Here is a 16314-nt window from a genome sequence, read left to right on the forward strand (position 1 = left end):
ACTATATATAAGCTTTTATTCTTTCCATTTTTGAACATTCTTCAAAGTTCCCATAAGTGAGCAACTTATTACTTTTCTGGTGGAAAAAGAACAACTTTATTCAAAGGCGGCTGCAGAACATCCCACCCGGCTTCAATAGCGCCCATTGAATGCCTTCATTTGGGCAAAAAAGAACATTTCTGCAGTCTTTATTTTAAAAAAAAATACATGACTGGGGTGCTTTTCCCCAAAAAGGTCCCCATCTGGATGGAAAAAGTTTTGGCGATTTATCTTTTTAGTATTTTCCGTAGAGCTTGAATATTTTAACAATGACCAGAAAGTATTTTATTTAACGGACAGAAAACGCATCAAACGATTTGTGCTTTGAAAGTGTGGCTTCGCCTCCCCCCTCCCTCAGCCCCTTTCTCTCTCCCCCTCTTTCCAAAGCAAGCCCTGGGGGTAAAAGCTTCAGACGACCCAGGGCTGAGGAGGGACAGTGAGAACAGAGGTGGGAGACGTGAGTCCCCGGAGAGTGGATGGCCCTGGGGGCGCGGGAGAGGCCCAGTGGGGCAGGTGTGGGAGGGGACGGGAGGGGACGAGGGAGGCACCTGCCCCCCGGGGTCTGGGTCTGTTCTGTGCAGATGCAGCGCCACCTGGTGGCCTCTGCTGGTGACATCGGGCACCTGCAAGTCCTGGGCCTCCGAGAGGGGGACGGAGCCCTGCGTGCAGCCCACGTGGGGTGGGCAGGACAATGATGGCTGATGGGGGGTGGGGAGCAAGGAGCAGTTCCCCCACACACACACTGTGCAGTGAGAGAATCACAGCCTCAGCCAGCAGGCGGCGTGGAGGGCGGCAGGAGCCTGGAGGCCGGTGTTCCCGTCCAGCAGCCCCCTGTCGTGGGCTGGGGCTGGCTCTTACTTCAGTTTTCTCTTGTGTGACTCAGGTGCAGCAGGGTGGGAGGGGCTGGGTGAGGAGAGCTGGGCGGGGCCTGGGGGTGTGGTGCCTGTCCTCACCCCTGTTCAGGAGGCTTCTGCTCCTTGCTCCCACCTGGCCCAACCTCCCTCCAGCTCCGGTTCCCTGCCGCCCTCACCCTCAGCAGGCCTGGCTGGGGGCTGGTCAGGAACAAGTCTCCCCAGCTGTGTCCAGCCCTTAGGTGCTCAGGGTAAGAGCTAGGTGGTGGGCGGGGCTCCTCCCGGCCCTGGAATCCTCTGGGTACAGGGCTGGCGAGGGTGGGTGTCTCCTGGCAGGCCTTGTGGGCAGGGCAAGCCCACTTATAAGCGGCCCATGGGCAGTACTATCCCAGTGCCCGGCCCAGTGCCCTCCTCCAGGGCCCTCCGCAACACCGCCCGCAGCGGGTCCCGCTTCCCAGGCTTCCGGCCCGATGCCAAGTACATGAGGGGCTTGGAGCTGCTGTTGACGCAGGCCAGCAGCAAGGCCAGCGGGGAGAAGATGGGCAGCAGGAAGTTCAGCAGGGGCCGCAGGCTCCAGTAGAGGACCAAGGGCAGGCCACAGAAGAAGAGCAGGACCAGCATGCCCAGGACGATGCCGTAGAACCTGGGCCGAGGGCGCGTGGAGCAGCAGGCCACCCAGACAAAGAGGACCACGCCGGCCACACAGGCCACGCAAGCCAGCAGCAGGAGCCAGGCCACGCTGGCCACGTGGTAGCGCAGGCAGACCAGGGGGCGCATGCTGGTGCGCAGCAGGCCACAGGCGTTGGCGGGCAGCAGCACGGCCGGCAGGCTCAGGGCCCATGCCAGGGCGCAGAGGACAGCCGAGGTGTGTCTGGGCCGGCAGCCCTGGTAGTAGGCAGGGAAGAGGTCGGAGAGGCAGCGCTCCACGCTGACGGCCGCCAGCAGCCAGAGCCCCGCCACGAACCACAGGAAGGTGAGCACGAAGTAGAGCGTGTCCTGGATGCCCAGCGCAGCCTGGGCCACAGAGAAGCCCATGTGGCAGGAGAGGAACAGGAAATCCGAGGCGGCCAGGTGCAGCAGGTAGACGGAGAAGGGCCCCTTCTTGATGTGGAGGCCGAGATTCCAGAGCACCAGCCCGTTACCGACCACCCCCCCGAGAGCCACGATCAGCGTCAGGTAGAAGAGCACGCTGTCCACGGTTCTCCAGACGCTGAACAGCCCGAACATCCTGGCCGGCTCGGAGGGCACTGGGGAGGGACCTGCGAGACCGAGACAGACGTGGTCCTCAGGCGTCTTTTGTGCACCTGCTGGGGGTGCAGGGAGCGGCATCTGTGGCCCTGCAGGTGCCCACCTGGTGCAGCCCCAGACCACCCTTCCCCGCGGCGGGACCTCAGCCGGGGCTCAGCCCTCTGCACGTGGGGCCAGGTGTGCCTCATGCTTCCCCATGCCTTCGGGCAGGCCCTGGGCTCCTGGAGGGTGCACTAAGGTGCTCAAAAGATGTCCACGTCTCTCCGTGGATGTGGTGAGGGTGATGCTGCACCCTCCGCCATGTGCCAGACAAGGCTCTGCAGACAGAGGGGCATGCTTGGGGAACCCATCGGTGGGGCCCACCTCCTCCCACAGAGGCAGGAGCTTCTCCACGGTGGACCCTCAAGGGGCTCCCACCAGTGGGCCTAGACCGGCCTCCTATGGAAGTCCCCCTCCCCGGAGGGTCTCTGGAGGTGTCCAGGGAAGTAAGTGCCCAAAGGCAGAGGCTTCAGGTGGCCTGAGGAGTGAAGACGGGGTGTGGGGGTGTGAGGAATTGGAGGGAGCCCCCAGCCTCCCCTGCCCTCTCCTGGCCTGAGTAGGGGCTGAATCCCGGGTTCACGCTGCTGGGGGTGCACGCGGGAGGCTGCTCTGAAGCCTAGAACCAAGGGAGGGGCTTTGGTGGCGGTGGCAGGGCCCTGGGGCCTCTCCGGGAGCCGCTGACACAAGGGGAGGGGCGGGTACAAGCAGCCACTTGCAAGGAGCAAGGCCCAGCGTCACCGAGGATGATCTTGGGGCAGAGAGAGTGGCCGCCAGAAGCTTCAGCGGAGCCACCGAGGGTTTCCGAGTGGTCCCTCCCTTCCAGCCGGCCCCTTCCGCAGGACCCACATGGGTCCTGTTCTTAGTTCCAGGACACATGTCGGGACCCAGGCTCCACAGTGAGGGCGTCAGGGGTGACAGACACGGGAGAGAGAAAGAAGACGAGAGAGAGAGAGACAGAGACACAGAGATGTAGACAGAGACATGGAGAGACAGGGACAGACACAGACAGAGACAGGAAGAGACACAGAGAGACAGAGAAGACACGGGCGGCTGAGCCCCGAACAGGCCCCTTTGCCTGGCTGTGTTCCCACCTGTTCGCTGATCCCGGTCCTGCCCTCCTTCAAGGCTTTGCTCCTTCTCAGGGGCCTGTGCCCTCGGCAGCCCCTCCACCCCCTCCAGCCCTGCCTCATGCCCGAGCCCACCCCCCCTCCGCCCGGCACCTTCTTTGTCCTTGTCCCCATTCGGGTGGGAAGGGTTTTCAACTCGGGCTTCAGCTCCTGTGGCTTGTCGTGGCCGGGCACACGGTGATGGTGGCCTGTCCTCTGGGCCCAGCCACGGGGAGTGGGAGACCTTGGCCGGACCCTGGATTGCAGTGGTGACCGTCGCGGCCGGGCGTTCCCACCCTTCCGTGAGCCTCAGTTTCCCCGAGGAGCTAACCAGATTCTCCTGGCTGTGCTCTGGCCCGACTCGGAGTCTGAGGGGTGGGGGTGGGGCCAGCGCTTGGCCCCGTGTGCTGGGATGAGGTGGGCTCCGTTTCCGGAGACAGAGTTACAGAGAGTAGTGGCAGGGCAGCAGGAGGGCCGTCTTCACTGCTATCAGAACGGGCCACCTGCCCGGCAGCTCCAGCAATGCCCTCGAGCTCTGCCTTCCCTTCCCAGAGGAAATCCAGACATCCCAGCCAGCCCCATCACCTGGGAGCCAGGGCGGGAGCAGAGGCCACTGCAGAGGGTAGGACAGGGTGCCAGTGCCTCACCTGGGGTGTGGGGGGGCAGACAGAGCCTTCTCACCTGTGACAGGCTGCCCCGCTCTCTCAGGCCCTTCTCTGCTCAGACCAGCACTCATGGCCTGGAGGCTCCTTCTGATTCCTAAATCCTTTTATGTCCTCTGGGGCGCAGCTGGCTGGATGGAGGGCACCCAGCCAGTTCCCTGGAAGAGGCAGGGTGTGGCACTGTTCACAGAAATTTCAGGAATAAGCTAAAACAGAGATGTTCTCCTTGTGGGCTGCCTCTCCCTTCCTCCTTAGCCCGGCTGGCAGGGGAAACTGGAGGCACCAGGCAAGCACCCTCCCTCTGCCCCCCTCACCTGGTACCTGGAGAGAGGGAGCAGAATGGGGACCCTCTGTGCCCAGGGAGGCCGGAGCACCTTCCAGCTGCCCCACTGATATTGGGCTACTCCTGCCAACCTTTGGTTTTTTGTGGGCACAGGGGGCCTAGAACTGTGGGCAGAGGCCTGGCTGTGTGGCCTTGAGAGAATGACCTAGCCTCTCTGTGCCTCAGTTTCCCCCTTCACTTGACTGATCGCTTACGGACAGCTTGGTGCCTGGGTGCCCAGGCTTGGGACTGGCTCCCGTGATGGGTCAGCCGACCAGTGTTTCTGTGGGTGGTCTGAGAGGTGGCCCCCCAACCTCCTAAAGGGACCCCCTCCCCATCCACCCATCTGCCCCAGAGCAGAGAGACTTTTTCCTTTCACAGACTGCATTCCACAGCTCCCAACTGGGGTGCAGAGTGTGTTAGCTCAAGTCAGAAATTAGGTCATAAAGATGATGTTTCTCCTCAAGTTTCTCAAACAGACTTGGCTTCAGAAATCACTTCTGAAGCACGAATCCGAGGTCTGTGGAGCTCTAGGCGGAGGCCACCAGCACCCGGCCACCAGCACTGTTCACGTGGGAAGCAGAAAAGTTCCTTTCCAAGTTCCCTTTCTTGTTAAAGAATAAATATGCTAAGAACTTTGTGAAGCCCTATCCTATGTAGCTGTCAGACACGCCATGCTTACAGGCACGCAGTACGTTCTGTGTCCTTGTACTTTCACCAAGATCTCTGTGCCGGACGTGCTCACAGGTGTGTCCCAGATCTCCATTGCTTTCACCTGTTTAGAAAACTTTTAGGTTGTAGCCTATTGGGTTTTAGTTTAGATTGTGAGGTCTGGCTCCAGCCAATGGAGATCAGACACAGCGGTAAGGACGACCCCAGATGTGTGAGGGATAAATTTGTGTGTGTTCCTTTGTTCATTGTACAGTGAACCAGGGAGTGTACCCTTCCTGCAGCCCAGGAAGTATACGTTGCGTTGCTGAAAGGGCCTTTGTCTCAGTGCTCATTTTTCTTCCTGGCACCGAACATCTATTTCCAACATTGCGCTTGGCTTTGAAAGGCCCCTTATGGCCTAGGGGCGCCTCCTGCCAGCTCCACCCCAGATGCTGGTCCTCGCTGGTCCCCAGGGCCTCTCCCCTCGAGGCTCCACCCCCGCCTCAGGGTCACTGCCCAAGCCTGCTGTGTCACCTGGCCTCTCCTCACCCGCCTCCGGTTTGAGTGAAACTTGGAGCATTCTATTAACTTAGTTGGGACCCTCCTGGCCACCTCACCGTCGGGTGGGACGGGGAGCTCGGTGTCAGCAACACAACCACAACATGAGAGCTGGAACGTTCTGGGTCCTTGCAGACCCTCCAGCCAGGCAGGGCCCGGGAGCGGGGCAGGGCTGTCTTGTAACCCAGGTCTCAGGCAGCGACTGCAACCCCGGCCCCTGAGGGTTTCCCCTATCTAAGGGCCATTGTGGGGTGGGGTGCCTTAGCTTCTGGGGTCACTTTCTATGGGGCACTTCAAACAGTGCTGGGCACGGGTGGTTGTCTGAGGCAGCTCGAAGTGAAGTGTGAAGCTCTTTGGAGGGACATCCATGCAGCTTGGCCAGCCCCAGCCGGGCCCAGGCAGCCACCGACCCAACCCCTCCCACAGCCGCTCCTCGGGTCTGCCCACCACCCAGGCCGTGCGCTGGCTTTCTCACCTGGCCAGGTGTCCCCTGTGGAGCATGGGCGTCGGCCCCCCGAGGCTGGGCTTCAGTTCGTCTTATTCTCTCTGGGAGGGGCCTGGTGCAGGCGCAGGGCATGGAGGGAGCCTCGGTGGGGCAGGGGAGCAGCCGTTCCCAGAGCTGGAGGAGGACTGAGCCAGAGCCCACCCCATCCACGGCGTGGCCCGCGTGTCTAGTCCCAGTTGCTGGCACCTGACTGGGGAAAAGGACCTTTGCAGATGGCTGGACTTTGAGACGAGCTCATCCTGGAGAATTTGTATGGGCCCCAAATCCAATGACAAGTGTCCTTATATGGGAAGGGAGAGGAGGGACACTGGAGAGCAGGGGGAGGCCATGTGAGGTTGGAGGCGAGCGCGGGTCACACAGCCACAGGCCAGGGAGGACCCAGAGCCACCTGGAGCTGGAAGAGGCGAGGAAGCACCCACCCCTAGAGCCTTTGGGGAGCACGGCCCTGCCGCCCCCTTGACGTGTGGTCATCTGTTCCGGCAGCTACAGGCGATGTCCACAGGGCAGGCGGCCACACTGCGGCCATGGAGTGAGCACTGTCGGTGTGTGCGTGCCACCCCACTGGGCCTCTCACGTGCCCCATAGCGCTTGTCTGAGATGTCGACCTCCTCATCCCTGCCCGCAGCTGGGGAAACTGAGGTGCCAGACACTTAACTCGCTTGTCCGGGTGGTGTAGACGCCCAAGAGCGGTTTGTTTGAACACAGCCGTCCTGAGCTCGTGTGATGGTTGAGCTGCCAGCTGGGCTGTCCCGCCCGTGTCCAGGCTCCACGCCGTGACATGGTGACTTCACTGCTCAACCTGCAGCAGCTCTATGCCCTGGCCAGTGTCCTAGCCTGAAAGTGCGGGAATGATTTGATCCCACCGAGCGTGCTGTGGGGACTCAGTGATGGTCTCTATGGGGGTTGTTGGGGGCCCCTGAGGAAGCAGGTGCAGTGCGGGATGCGGGAGGTTCTGGCCGCTGGGAACCCGCCTCAGTTCACGTGGTTTTCACGCCACCATCCCATCCGACCTGCAGAACAAAACTGGCCTGACTCAGCCCGAGGCTGCCCAGGTCCCCCAGGGCAGATGGAGAGTGGGGACTGGGGGTCCAGCAGAGTCCCCAGCCCAGTCCACCCAGCTGCATGTGGAAGACAGACCCCCGCCCCTGCTGGTCTGCAGAGGAGCTCAATGTGGGGAGTGCTGCATACGGGCATCATGATTATTCAGGCAGGCGAGGCCAGCAGGTGAGGGGACCCTGGCATGGAAGGGATGGTTGCTAACTCATAGCTTCTAGGAGGAGGGGGAGCCGACCCCATGGGGCCATGTGGGCGGTACCGGGTGGGTCCAGAGGCAGAGGGAGGAGGAGGGGAACTTCTCCTATGAGCTTCACCACGGTTTCTGTAGGAAGGAGCAGGCAAGGCAGGCAGTGCTGCTGGGTGTAGGGTTTGCAGCGAGAATACTTTCAGAGCTCTGGATCCTAAAGCCTGTCCCTGGTGGTCTGGAACCTGGCTCTGGGGCCATGAGGGCAGGGACAGCGGCCAGGAGTGTGGGAGCCGGAGAGGGGAAGGGTGGGGGTGGGGTGCATTTTCGAGGTGAGCTCATGAAGGCGTTGTCACTCCCTGGGAACTGACTGACCCTGAAAGGGGCCGCCCCTCCTGCGTCTGCAGGGGCCTAGATGCTGAAGCTTCAGAGCAGAGAAAACAAGATGCAGGTGGAACCGGGGGTACCAGCGCTGCTGGGGGCTGCTGCGCCAGGTCTAAGACTGCCCTCTTTCTGCCTCCCTCCCTCTTTGTTAGCAGATCAGAGTCTTGCATGGCTGGGAGCTAGGGGCTCCCATCAGGGGACACCCAGCTTAGAAACCAGAACCCCTCAGTGGCAGCAGCTCTGGGCTCGGCCATTTGGGGTGGTGGTTCCTGCCAGGTGCTCTCAGTATCTTGAAGCCTCAGTGCTTGAGAAGTTCACGTGACCCCATGCATGTTACATGCATGGCCAGCACCCAAGGCAGAGTCACGACTTGGGACGCACTGGCTTTGCTGCTGGTGAGACCCAATAGCTGAAGAGAAAAGTGCCCCTCACGAAATCAGCAGGTCTGACACGCATCAGTGACCACACATGGGGGTGGCGGGGAAGCCGGGGGCGAACGGACTGGAAGCCCCATGGCCAGCTGGGCATCATGCGGGCACCGTCAGGGCGGGCGGGTGGTGTGTGTTTCAGAGGAAAATTTCAGAGCTGTGGAAGAATTGTGCAATTTCACGAGAAAAACAAAACAAAAGCCGACGTCATGGTTTAGGTATGCTTGCTTTCATTTTTCCAGCGTGTGAGCCGCCAAACCGGCCGAGGAGTGAGCACGGGCCTTGCCCCGTGAGGAAGCCACGCAGCGCAGGCTGATTTACAGACTCGCACCCGGTGCTGGGGAGGGGATGGGACGCTGCCGCGGGCCTGTCTCTGTCCCTGCCGTCACACATGCAGCCCTCACACACAGCCTCCCTGGGCCCTGAGGAGGGAGCGGGTTACGGAGGCTCCCGGGAATGTTGGCTGCCCCCAGCCGGAGCCGCCTGTTCCTGGGAACTCTGCTGGCTGCAGCAGCCCCTCGGGGACCTGGGGGCAGGTGGGCAAGGTGGGCTGGGCCCTGGCGGAGGAGCTTTGCCTGTCACCCGGGCAGAGGCGTCCTTTGAGTGGGGTGGCCCCAGGGTCCTAGAGGGTGGGATCTAGGGGTTGAGGTCAGCCAGGGGTCCCTGGTGGAGCCTTGTAGCTCCAGGGGCAGAAGAGGAGGCTCGGGCTGGGCAGGGGCAGGTGGGAGCCTGAACGGAAGCTTGGCCTCCAGTTTGGAGCCCCGCCCACACAGTCCTAATGTCCTGAGGTCTCAGGGACCAAAGAACTGGAGGCTAAACTGGCAGATCTGGGCCCAAGGGGACAGCCCACCAGCATCCTGGGCCCTCAGGCTGTACCCCTGCGGCCATGCCTGCTGCTGGAGTGGGGACAGGCTGGGCCCAGTTTCCGTGGAGACCTTGGATGAAGCCGCATTTCCCGGATTCCTCGGAAAGGGCTAAAGCAGACATCTAGAGCTGCCCCTGATCCCCTGGATGCTAAGGCAGGCTCTCTGGGAGGGCGTGAGCATTTGAAGGGTCCCCAGTCTCTCTGGACCCTTATGCAGCAAAGAGGTCTGGGTGGGAATGGGGCCAGGGTTTGGGAAGCCAGTGTGGGGCTGAGGACACCTGAGCCCGCCCTGGTCCATGTGGTGGAGGGTGTGGGGTGGGACAGTGGGTTGGGAGTCACATTCTGACTCTGCTACTTTCTTGTGGTCCTGAGCGGCCATGTAGCCCCTCTGAGCCTTGGTGGTCTCATCTGGAGAGTGGGAGCAACTTCCTACATTATTACAAGGATTCCTGGGATCATGCCCACGGCAAGGTCATGTCCGTGAGATTCATCTGTGATTTTCCTCCTGGTTCTTCCTTGTTCTGGGGGAAGTGTATGTCCTGGGGCTGAAAGTGGAGTTTGTGGACAGGCCACTTCCCTTCCTGTTCTTGTTTTGCCAGCTGAGGAATTGAGGTTGCTAATCCTGTCCTGGAGGCAGGGAGAAAGGGCCCTGCCCAGATCCTGGGCTGGAGATCAGCTGGGAGGAGGGGCTACTGGAGAGGTGGGCCCCACCCCTGGGGCTCCCAGTTTCCAGGCCGGCCAGGGACGCATGGGAGCCGGGGGTGAACGCACTGTGTGCGCTGGGGCGGGCCCAGTGCAGGCCCCACGGGGTGAGGAGGGTGGTGGAGCCGGTTTCTAGGGTAGGGTGCTGACCAGGGGTCTGTGACCTTCACCCAGACTCAGCAGGGACAGGCTCAGTCATGGCCGGGAGGGAATGTCCCTCTGTCACCGGGTGTAGAGGCCGGAGTCGGAAGTCAAACCTCTCCGATGCCTCAGTCTGCGGCTCAGACCGGCATTGCAGACTTGGGTGTGGGGCGCCGGTGGCAGCGGAATCGACACCCGTTTCTCTTGGGCTCACGAGAGGCTGAGCAGGCCTCACAGCACTGGATCTCATATTTCACAGATGAGCAAGCAGAGGCGGGGCGGGGTGCGCGTTCAGAGACTGGGCCTTGGTGACTCAGTGGGGTGGCCAGCAGGGCTCAGCCCAGGCTGTGGGCTGCGAAGCCCCGGATCCTAGCACCCCCGGCAGGTGCTCCGGGGTGGCAGCCAGGCCTGGCACTCAGGGGAAGCTCAGAAGCCTGCTGAGGGTGAAGCCCGGGTTCGTTCCTTAGAGGAATCCTCTGGAGCGGACCAGCCCGGGACAGGGGGTGGGCTGCCTCACACGGGGTGGGCAGGAAGCTTTCTAGTTGCTGAAGGCCTGGGTGCCATGGGGAGACAGGGCTGTGGGCTGCTGGGTGGGACTGTAAGGAGCCTCTCCGCCCACCCAGGATGCAATATCTGGGGAAGCCCATGGGGCCGGCTTTTCCGAAGCTCCAAGCGAGGGTTGTATCATTCAGGTCTGAGTCTCGTGCCTTGAGCAAGGGGCCGATGACCAAGGACAGCCTCGCAGCCTTCTGGAAGCGGCCTCAGCCCTGCTTTTCCTCACAGCGTGTGTGCTGGGGTTGGGGGTACAGCTTTGGGTCCACGCACACCCTATGCTGATAGAATGAGTGGCTTTGTGGCATCACTGCATTTTCCTGCTTAAAACCCACGACGACATAATGGGCCCAGGACAAAAAGGCTTCGGGCCGCTTTGGACACAGTTCATCGGGGCCGGCAGTCAAGTCTTGGGCAGTCTTCAATTTTCGGGTCAGTTTAGCTGCTGCAAGGGGACGGTTGTGTTCTCCGTGGGTGCCCCTGCAGCGTGAAGAAGCGGGGGGAAGGAGGGGAGGTGACTGCGGGAGGGTCTGCGCCTGCCCCTCACCTGGTGCCGGCCTGGCTTCCTTCCCTTCCGGGGTCTCCCCACTGCAGCTGAGCAGGGAATGGGTGCCTGTGCATGAACTGTCAGGGAGGTTTCCCCAAAATGCACATTCCTGGGCCTTCTCCCCAGAGACCCAGCCCGCCTGCCTGGGCATGTAGAGACCTCGCCTTTCCAGCTGCCCCCCAGGGAGGCCTCGTGCCCGGGAGCCAGGGTCACAGCTTCGACAGCACATGACCGGGTCACCCAGCAAGGCCTCCTCCAGGTCCGGCTGGCCCTAGCCTCTGACACCACTGTCTTCCCAGAGGCAGGAGGGTGCCTCCTCCTGGCTCCCAGAGGCTGAGCTGGGATCGGGGACCCCAGGGCTCAGGCTGCTATGTCCACCAGGCCCCGGCGGGAGGTCTCCCTGACGGCCCCCAGCTCAGCCTCGTCTCCCAGCGCGCGCTGCAGGACCAGCCGGAGAGGCAGCCTGCGGCCCTGGGCGCTGCCCAGCCAGAAGTAGACGCCGGGCTTGGCGGCACAGTGCAGGGCGGCCATGAGGAAGCTGAAGTGGTAGAAGTAGTGGGGGATGTGCCAGAGCAGGTTCCGGGACAGCCAGTAGATGCCGAAGGGCAGGCCGCAGAAGAGGAAGAGGAGGACGGTGAGCAGGACCAGCGCGGGGAAGCCCCGGGGCGGCGGCCGCTGGGGGCCTCGCTCCAGGCGCAGCAGCAGCAGCAGGCTGGCCCCGCACACGGTGCAGCACAGCGCGGCCAGCAGCACCGCGGCCGCCAGCCACAGCGCCCGGCACAGGTGGCGGCTGGGCTCCCCGAAGAACTGGGTGCAGGCGCCGCTGAGCAGCAGGTGCAGGAGCAGGCAGAGGGCCCAGGTGAGGGCGCACGCGCAGGTGGTCAGGTGGCGTGGGCGGCGGCACGAGTGCCAGGCCGGGAAGAGGGCGGCCAGGCACTGCTCCACGCTCACGGCCCCCAGGAGGCTCAGGCCCACGATGTAACAGAAGAAGCGCAGCGTGGTCAGGCTGGTCTGCACGAAGCCCGGGAAGTCCAGCCGGCCCGGCAGCAAGTCGGGGACCACGGCCACCATGTGGCAGCCGAGGAAGATGAGGTCTGCGCAGGCCACATCCAGGAGGTAGATGGCAAAGGGGTTTCTGTAGACGTTGGAGCTGAGGAGCCAGAGGACCGCCCCGTTCCCCAGCAGCCCCCCCAGGCCGAGCCCCTCGGTGAGGGACAGGATGACGAGGTTGAAGGCCACATCCTCCTGGGCGCCGTCGGCCGCCCCCCCATGCTGCCCGGCTTCTCTGGGGTCCATCGTGGGGTGGGGGGCAGGGGGTGCTGCGGGCATGTGTTCGGCTCTCTCTCTCTCTCCTGATGGCCCTGCAACCACAACAGTTGAGTCTGGGGCTCAGGAAGCCGTACCCCCTGCCCCTCCCTGCACTGGGGGAGAGGAGATAGCTAAGGGGTGGGTGGTGACCAGAGGAATGGTCAGAACCCCCAGGAGGGGGCTCCTCTCCCATTTCCACCCTCAGCCACCTGACCTCAGCTGCTCTTCCCTGAGACACTTGGGGGCAACGTCCCCCTTTCCTCCCCTTCCTGTGGTGACCTGGCCTCAAGGGCCTTCTGTGGAGCCAGTCCCTGCAGGCCGGGGTGGGGGCAGGGACCAAGAGATGTGGGAAGAAGGTCAAGACCCCTGGGGCTCCCTGTTGCTAGTGGTGCCTTAATGCTCTGAATGGCCTTATCTTAAAGTCAAAGGCAGAGGAGGATGCACCGCCCGTGTCTGATGAGTGGTGTGACCACAGAGAGACAGCTTGCAGTGGCTGCGTGGGCTTCTGCCATCATCTTAAGGCAGCTCTCAACTCTTTCAGCCTTCCCTTGACCTAACACGAGGGGCTGTTTGCCAGCAGGCTCCCGGTCCCCAGCCCTCCAGCTTTGTACACCATGCAGCCACATCAGGACCCAGGAAATCTGCCTCTCCCCGCTCATGGCCCTGCTGTCCTACAGCAGAACTCAGCTCTGCGGGGTAGGGGTCCACGGCAGGACTCAGCCTCTGCAGGGTAGGGGCGCATGGAGGGGCTGCATCCTGCTCAATGTCGCCTGCTCTTTCCCTATGGGAAGAAGAGGGACCTGTCTGGTGATGGGGCTGGAAGGGGCCCTGAGCTTCCATGGTGTCTCCAGCCTCCCTCCATCCCCTCCCAAGGCAGTTGGCTCATGGGGGCCAGTCCTTCGGGAGGGGTGCTGAGCCCTGGGAGGCAGCGCAAATCCCACGGGAGCTAGGCTGGAATCGGAGTCTTCATCACAGCTCTGCCAGAGATACAGCAAGTAATAGACATGATAGGACTCCCTGGTGCTCAGAGCCAGAGACACACCTGCAGAGACCTGACCTCATACTGTTCCTGTGGTTACCTGTGGTTCACACGCTGCCCCTGTGGTTACCTGCACTGAACCCCGTGGTTACCTGTGGTTCACATGCTGCCCCTGCGGTTACCTGTGGTTCACACGCTGCCCCTGTGGTTACCTGCACTGAACCCCGTGGTTACCTGTGGTTCACATGCTGCCCCTGCGGTTACCTGTGGTTCACACACTACCCCTGTGGTTACCTGGACCATCATGTGTCCCTGAGTGTTTGGTGACCCCAGCTTCTCCTCTTGGGGTTGGGGGAGATGCGATGGGGCCTTGCTTCCCCCCAGAGGCTGACTGAAGTCAGGGACCAACACCAGGTGCCCCTCCCAATTTGTTGGGGGCTGGTCCTCCTGTGTCGTGGGAGGGCTGGGAGCTGGGATAAGGAGGGTGGGGTTACAAACAGAAACCCCCATGGCTGGTCTTAGCAGCTTCTTCCCACCTCAAGGTTGTGCTCAGACCCTGCTGTCTCCCTCCAGGGTCAGGAGGACCCGAGACTGCGCAGGGGGATGCTGCGGTGCCGGGGTGCTGCGGTGCCGGGGTGCTGGAAGAGGGGACCTGGGGGCAGGGCTATCTCTGAGCACAGAGGTGGGTGCTAGCCACCCGGTGAGGTGCTGGTCATCTCCCTCTGCTTACGCCTCAGCTATGTGATCTTCGTTTGACTGGGGTGAAATGATAGCCTGATGTTGTCTGCACCTCAGGGGTAGGCACAGAGGGTGGGGTGCTCAGTGAAAAGGAGGCCCCAGTCATGGCACCTCAGGCAGCTGAGTCCTGCCCGCGGTCCAGTCGGGATCTCCTGCAGGTGGGGTCAAGCCTGGTTGGAGAGAAAGGGCTCTTCCTCCTGGCCCTGTGCCCGTCCTGGCACCCAAAGCCCCAGGAAGGCAGGCGTTGGGTGGGAGGTGAGGTGGTGGGGGAAGCCCCCCCTGGGCCAGCATCATCAGGAGGACGCCTGGAGTGGGGCTGATGGGGCATCACTGCCTTGACAGGTGGGGAGGGGTGGGGGGGTGGACAGCTGCTCTCCCACTCAGGACAGCCTGGGGGCTCCCAACCCTCAGGCCAGGAGGGAGGAGATGAGTTTTGGGAGGTCATAAGTCTGTGGACCTATGACCCCACAAAAGCTTGAGACCCCAGCAAGCTCCAGCCCCAAAGCAGCAGGTGGGGTTTCTCCAGCCTGTGGCCCCCAAGGGGCGTGGTCCCTCTCCTGTCTCACCGGCTGCATGGCTGAGTAGGACACGGGCCTCTTGGGTGGGCCCCAGGGAGAGAGCATGGCAGGGAAGGGAGAGGCATGAAGAGACAGGGGACAGGGAAGGAAACAGGGAGGAGAACGGAGGACGTGGGGGAAGAGCCTCGGAGCCCAGCCAGACCCTGCTGCTGCCCTGGAGGCGGTCTCCTGGGGGGCTCAGGAGGGAGGCGGAGCTCTGTAGGAAGGGTCCCCACAGCTGGCTTAGGACTGCGGGGAGTTGGTCGCATCTTCAGTGATCAAGAGGGGAGGAGAGGGAGGAGGAGGAGGGGAGGGGCAGGAAGGGCCATGGGAGAGAACGGGGGTCGGGGGGAAGGCTCGGTGTTCCCTGTCCCTGGGTGTTCCAGGAGCGGCTGTGCGTCCTGCCTGGATGGTCAGTACTGAAGAGCCGTGAGGCTGTCCAGAATCAGCGCCCGGTGTGGCAGAGGAGAGGGCCTGTCTCCGGCTGTCCCCATGACCCCCTGGAGAGTCTGCACCTGCGTGGAACACTCTAGAGCATGGGGGAAGCGGGGCAGATGGGAGACAGAGCTACCAGATGGGGGAGCCGTCACCCAAGCGAGCGTCCTCTTCCAGCGTCAGCCCAGGGCTGGCTGCAGACCAGGTGGCACAGCCAGTCAGAGGGCGGTGGATGCAGCCTGGAGAGCTCCCAGTTGATGGTACCCACTATGGCCCGCGCCCCGCCCTGCCCCTGCCCCCATCTGGCCAGCAGAGGAACCCAAAAAATGCCTAGCGCCTGGGCCGGCCCCAGAGACCCACCCTGATCCAGCCACCTGCGCTACTCACCGTTGGGGGCAGAGGAGCGGCCGGTCCTGCCTGCTGTGACCCTGGGCCTTGGCTCTGCCCTGGCCGCTGCCTAGGGCTCCTGTCCTCAGAGCCTCTCGGGGGCTCTGATTCAGTGTCCACCAGCCCCTCTGAGTCACGTGGCGTCCGGCTGGAATGGAGCCGGTCAGGAAGGATCCCTTCCCTTCCGCTCAGCCCTTGCCCAGGTGTGGACAGCAAGAGAAACCCCAGCCCTCCCTGCAGGCTTCCAGGCAGGCCTGGCAGGCAGAGGAAACCACGAGGTCTCTGGGTGGAGCGCAGCCAAGCTGTGACCTCATCGGCACTCACGGCTGGAAGCGCCAGGCCCCGTCGGGCACTTTAGGGACCACTTCTCTCCATCCGTGCCTCAGGGTGGTCGGCCGAGGGCTTGTCCTTGCAGGAAAAATGTGTTTGTCTCTCCGCAGAGCAGAGGCTGCCGGCCGCAGCTCCCCAGGCGGCGTGGGACCGTGGGAGCGCCGGGTGCTGCAGGGAGGGGCGGGAGTGAGCGTGAGGTTGTCCCTCCGGCCTCGTTCACAGGCACACAGAGGATGGCTGGTGTCAGGAGGCTGCCTCGCGGTGCCCGGCAGAGGAGACTTAAAGGCATCCAGCAGCGTCAGGCTCCGTGAGACCTCATGAATTCAATGATTTCCGCATGTCTCAGAAGGGAAAAAAATCCCGTTTCAGACGGTACCTTTCCTTCCAGTACCCTGCCTTGAGGGACATTACTATCGATGTGCAAAGAGCAAGAAAACAAGGTCGTTTTTGTCTTCTGTTCCTCCCAGAGTCCAGGTCCTAGCACGTCTTTTCTCATGTTTGTCTTTAGAAAAGTCTCCGAGGTACTGAAGAGCCAGGAACAGCCCAGATTTGCGGCCTGAGGTCTTCTCTGGTGGAGTCTGGAGAGCAAGGTTCCCACGTGTGGCCTTTGACCTTTCACTGCAGCAGGCACCCCCCCAGGGCACCAGCGTCTTCCTTCATCACTGAATCGCAGGCGCCAGGCACAGGTGGTGTGGCGTGCATGCCACGCTGGTGCCCGCCGTCCATGCCATCCATGCCAT

At 62.4% G+C, this 16314-nt stretch overlaps 2 protein-coding genes across 2 annotated transcripts; both read right to left on the reverse strand.

Moving 5' to 3' along the window:
• Positions 1–243: 243 nt before the first annotated feature.
• MRGPRG (MAS related GPR family member G) lies at positions 244–4057 on the reverse strand. The gene is made up of 2 exons (XM_003943303.3): positions 3965–4057; positions 244–2149 (listed from the first exon to the last, which is right to left on the reverse strand). Exons 1-2 carry the CDS (start codon positions 4017–4019, stop codon positions 1251–1253), a joined length of 954 nt encoding a protein of 317 aa, XP_003943352.2. The 5' UTR covers positions 4020–4057; the 3' UTR covers positions 244–1250.
• A 4163-nt stretch (positions 4058–8220) lies between these two features.
• MRGPRE (MAS related GPR family member E) lies at positions 8221–15588 on the reverse strand. Its single transcript, XM_003943304.4, has 2 exons — positions 15245–15588; positions 8221–12201 (listed from the first exon to the last, which is right to left on the reverse strand). Exon 2 carries the CDS (start codon positions 12167–12169, stop codon positions 11201–11203), a length of 969 nt encoding a protein of 322 aa, XP_003943353.2. The 5' UTR covers positions 12170–12201; positions 15245–15588; the 3' UTR covers positions 8221–11200.
• Between the last annotated feature and the right edge of the window lie 726 nt (positions 15589–16314).

This window comes from Saimiri boliviensis, chromosome 6 (genome assembly GCF_048565385.1).
Source record: "Saimiri boliviensis isolate mSaiBol1 chromosome 6, mSaiBol1.pri, whole genome shotgun sequence".
Classification (NCBI taxonomy): domain Eukaryota; kingdom Metazoa; phylum Chordata; class Mammalia; order Primates; family Cebidae; genus Saimiri; species Saimiri boliviensis.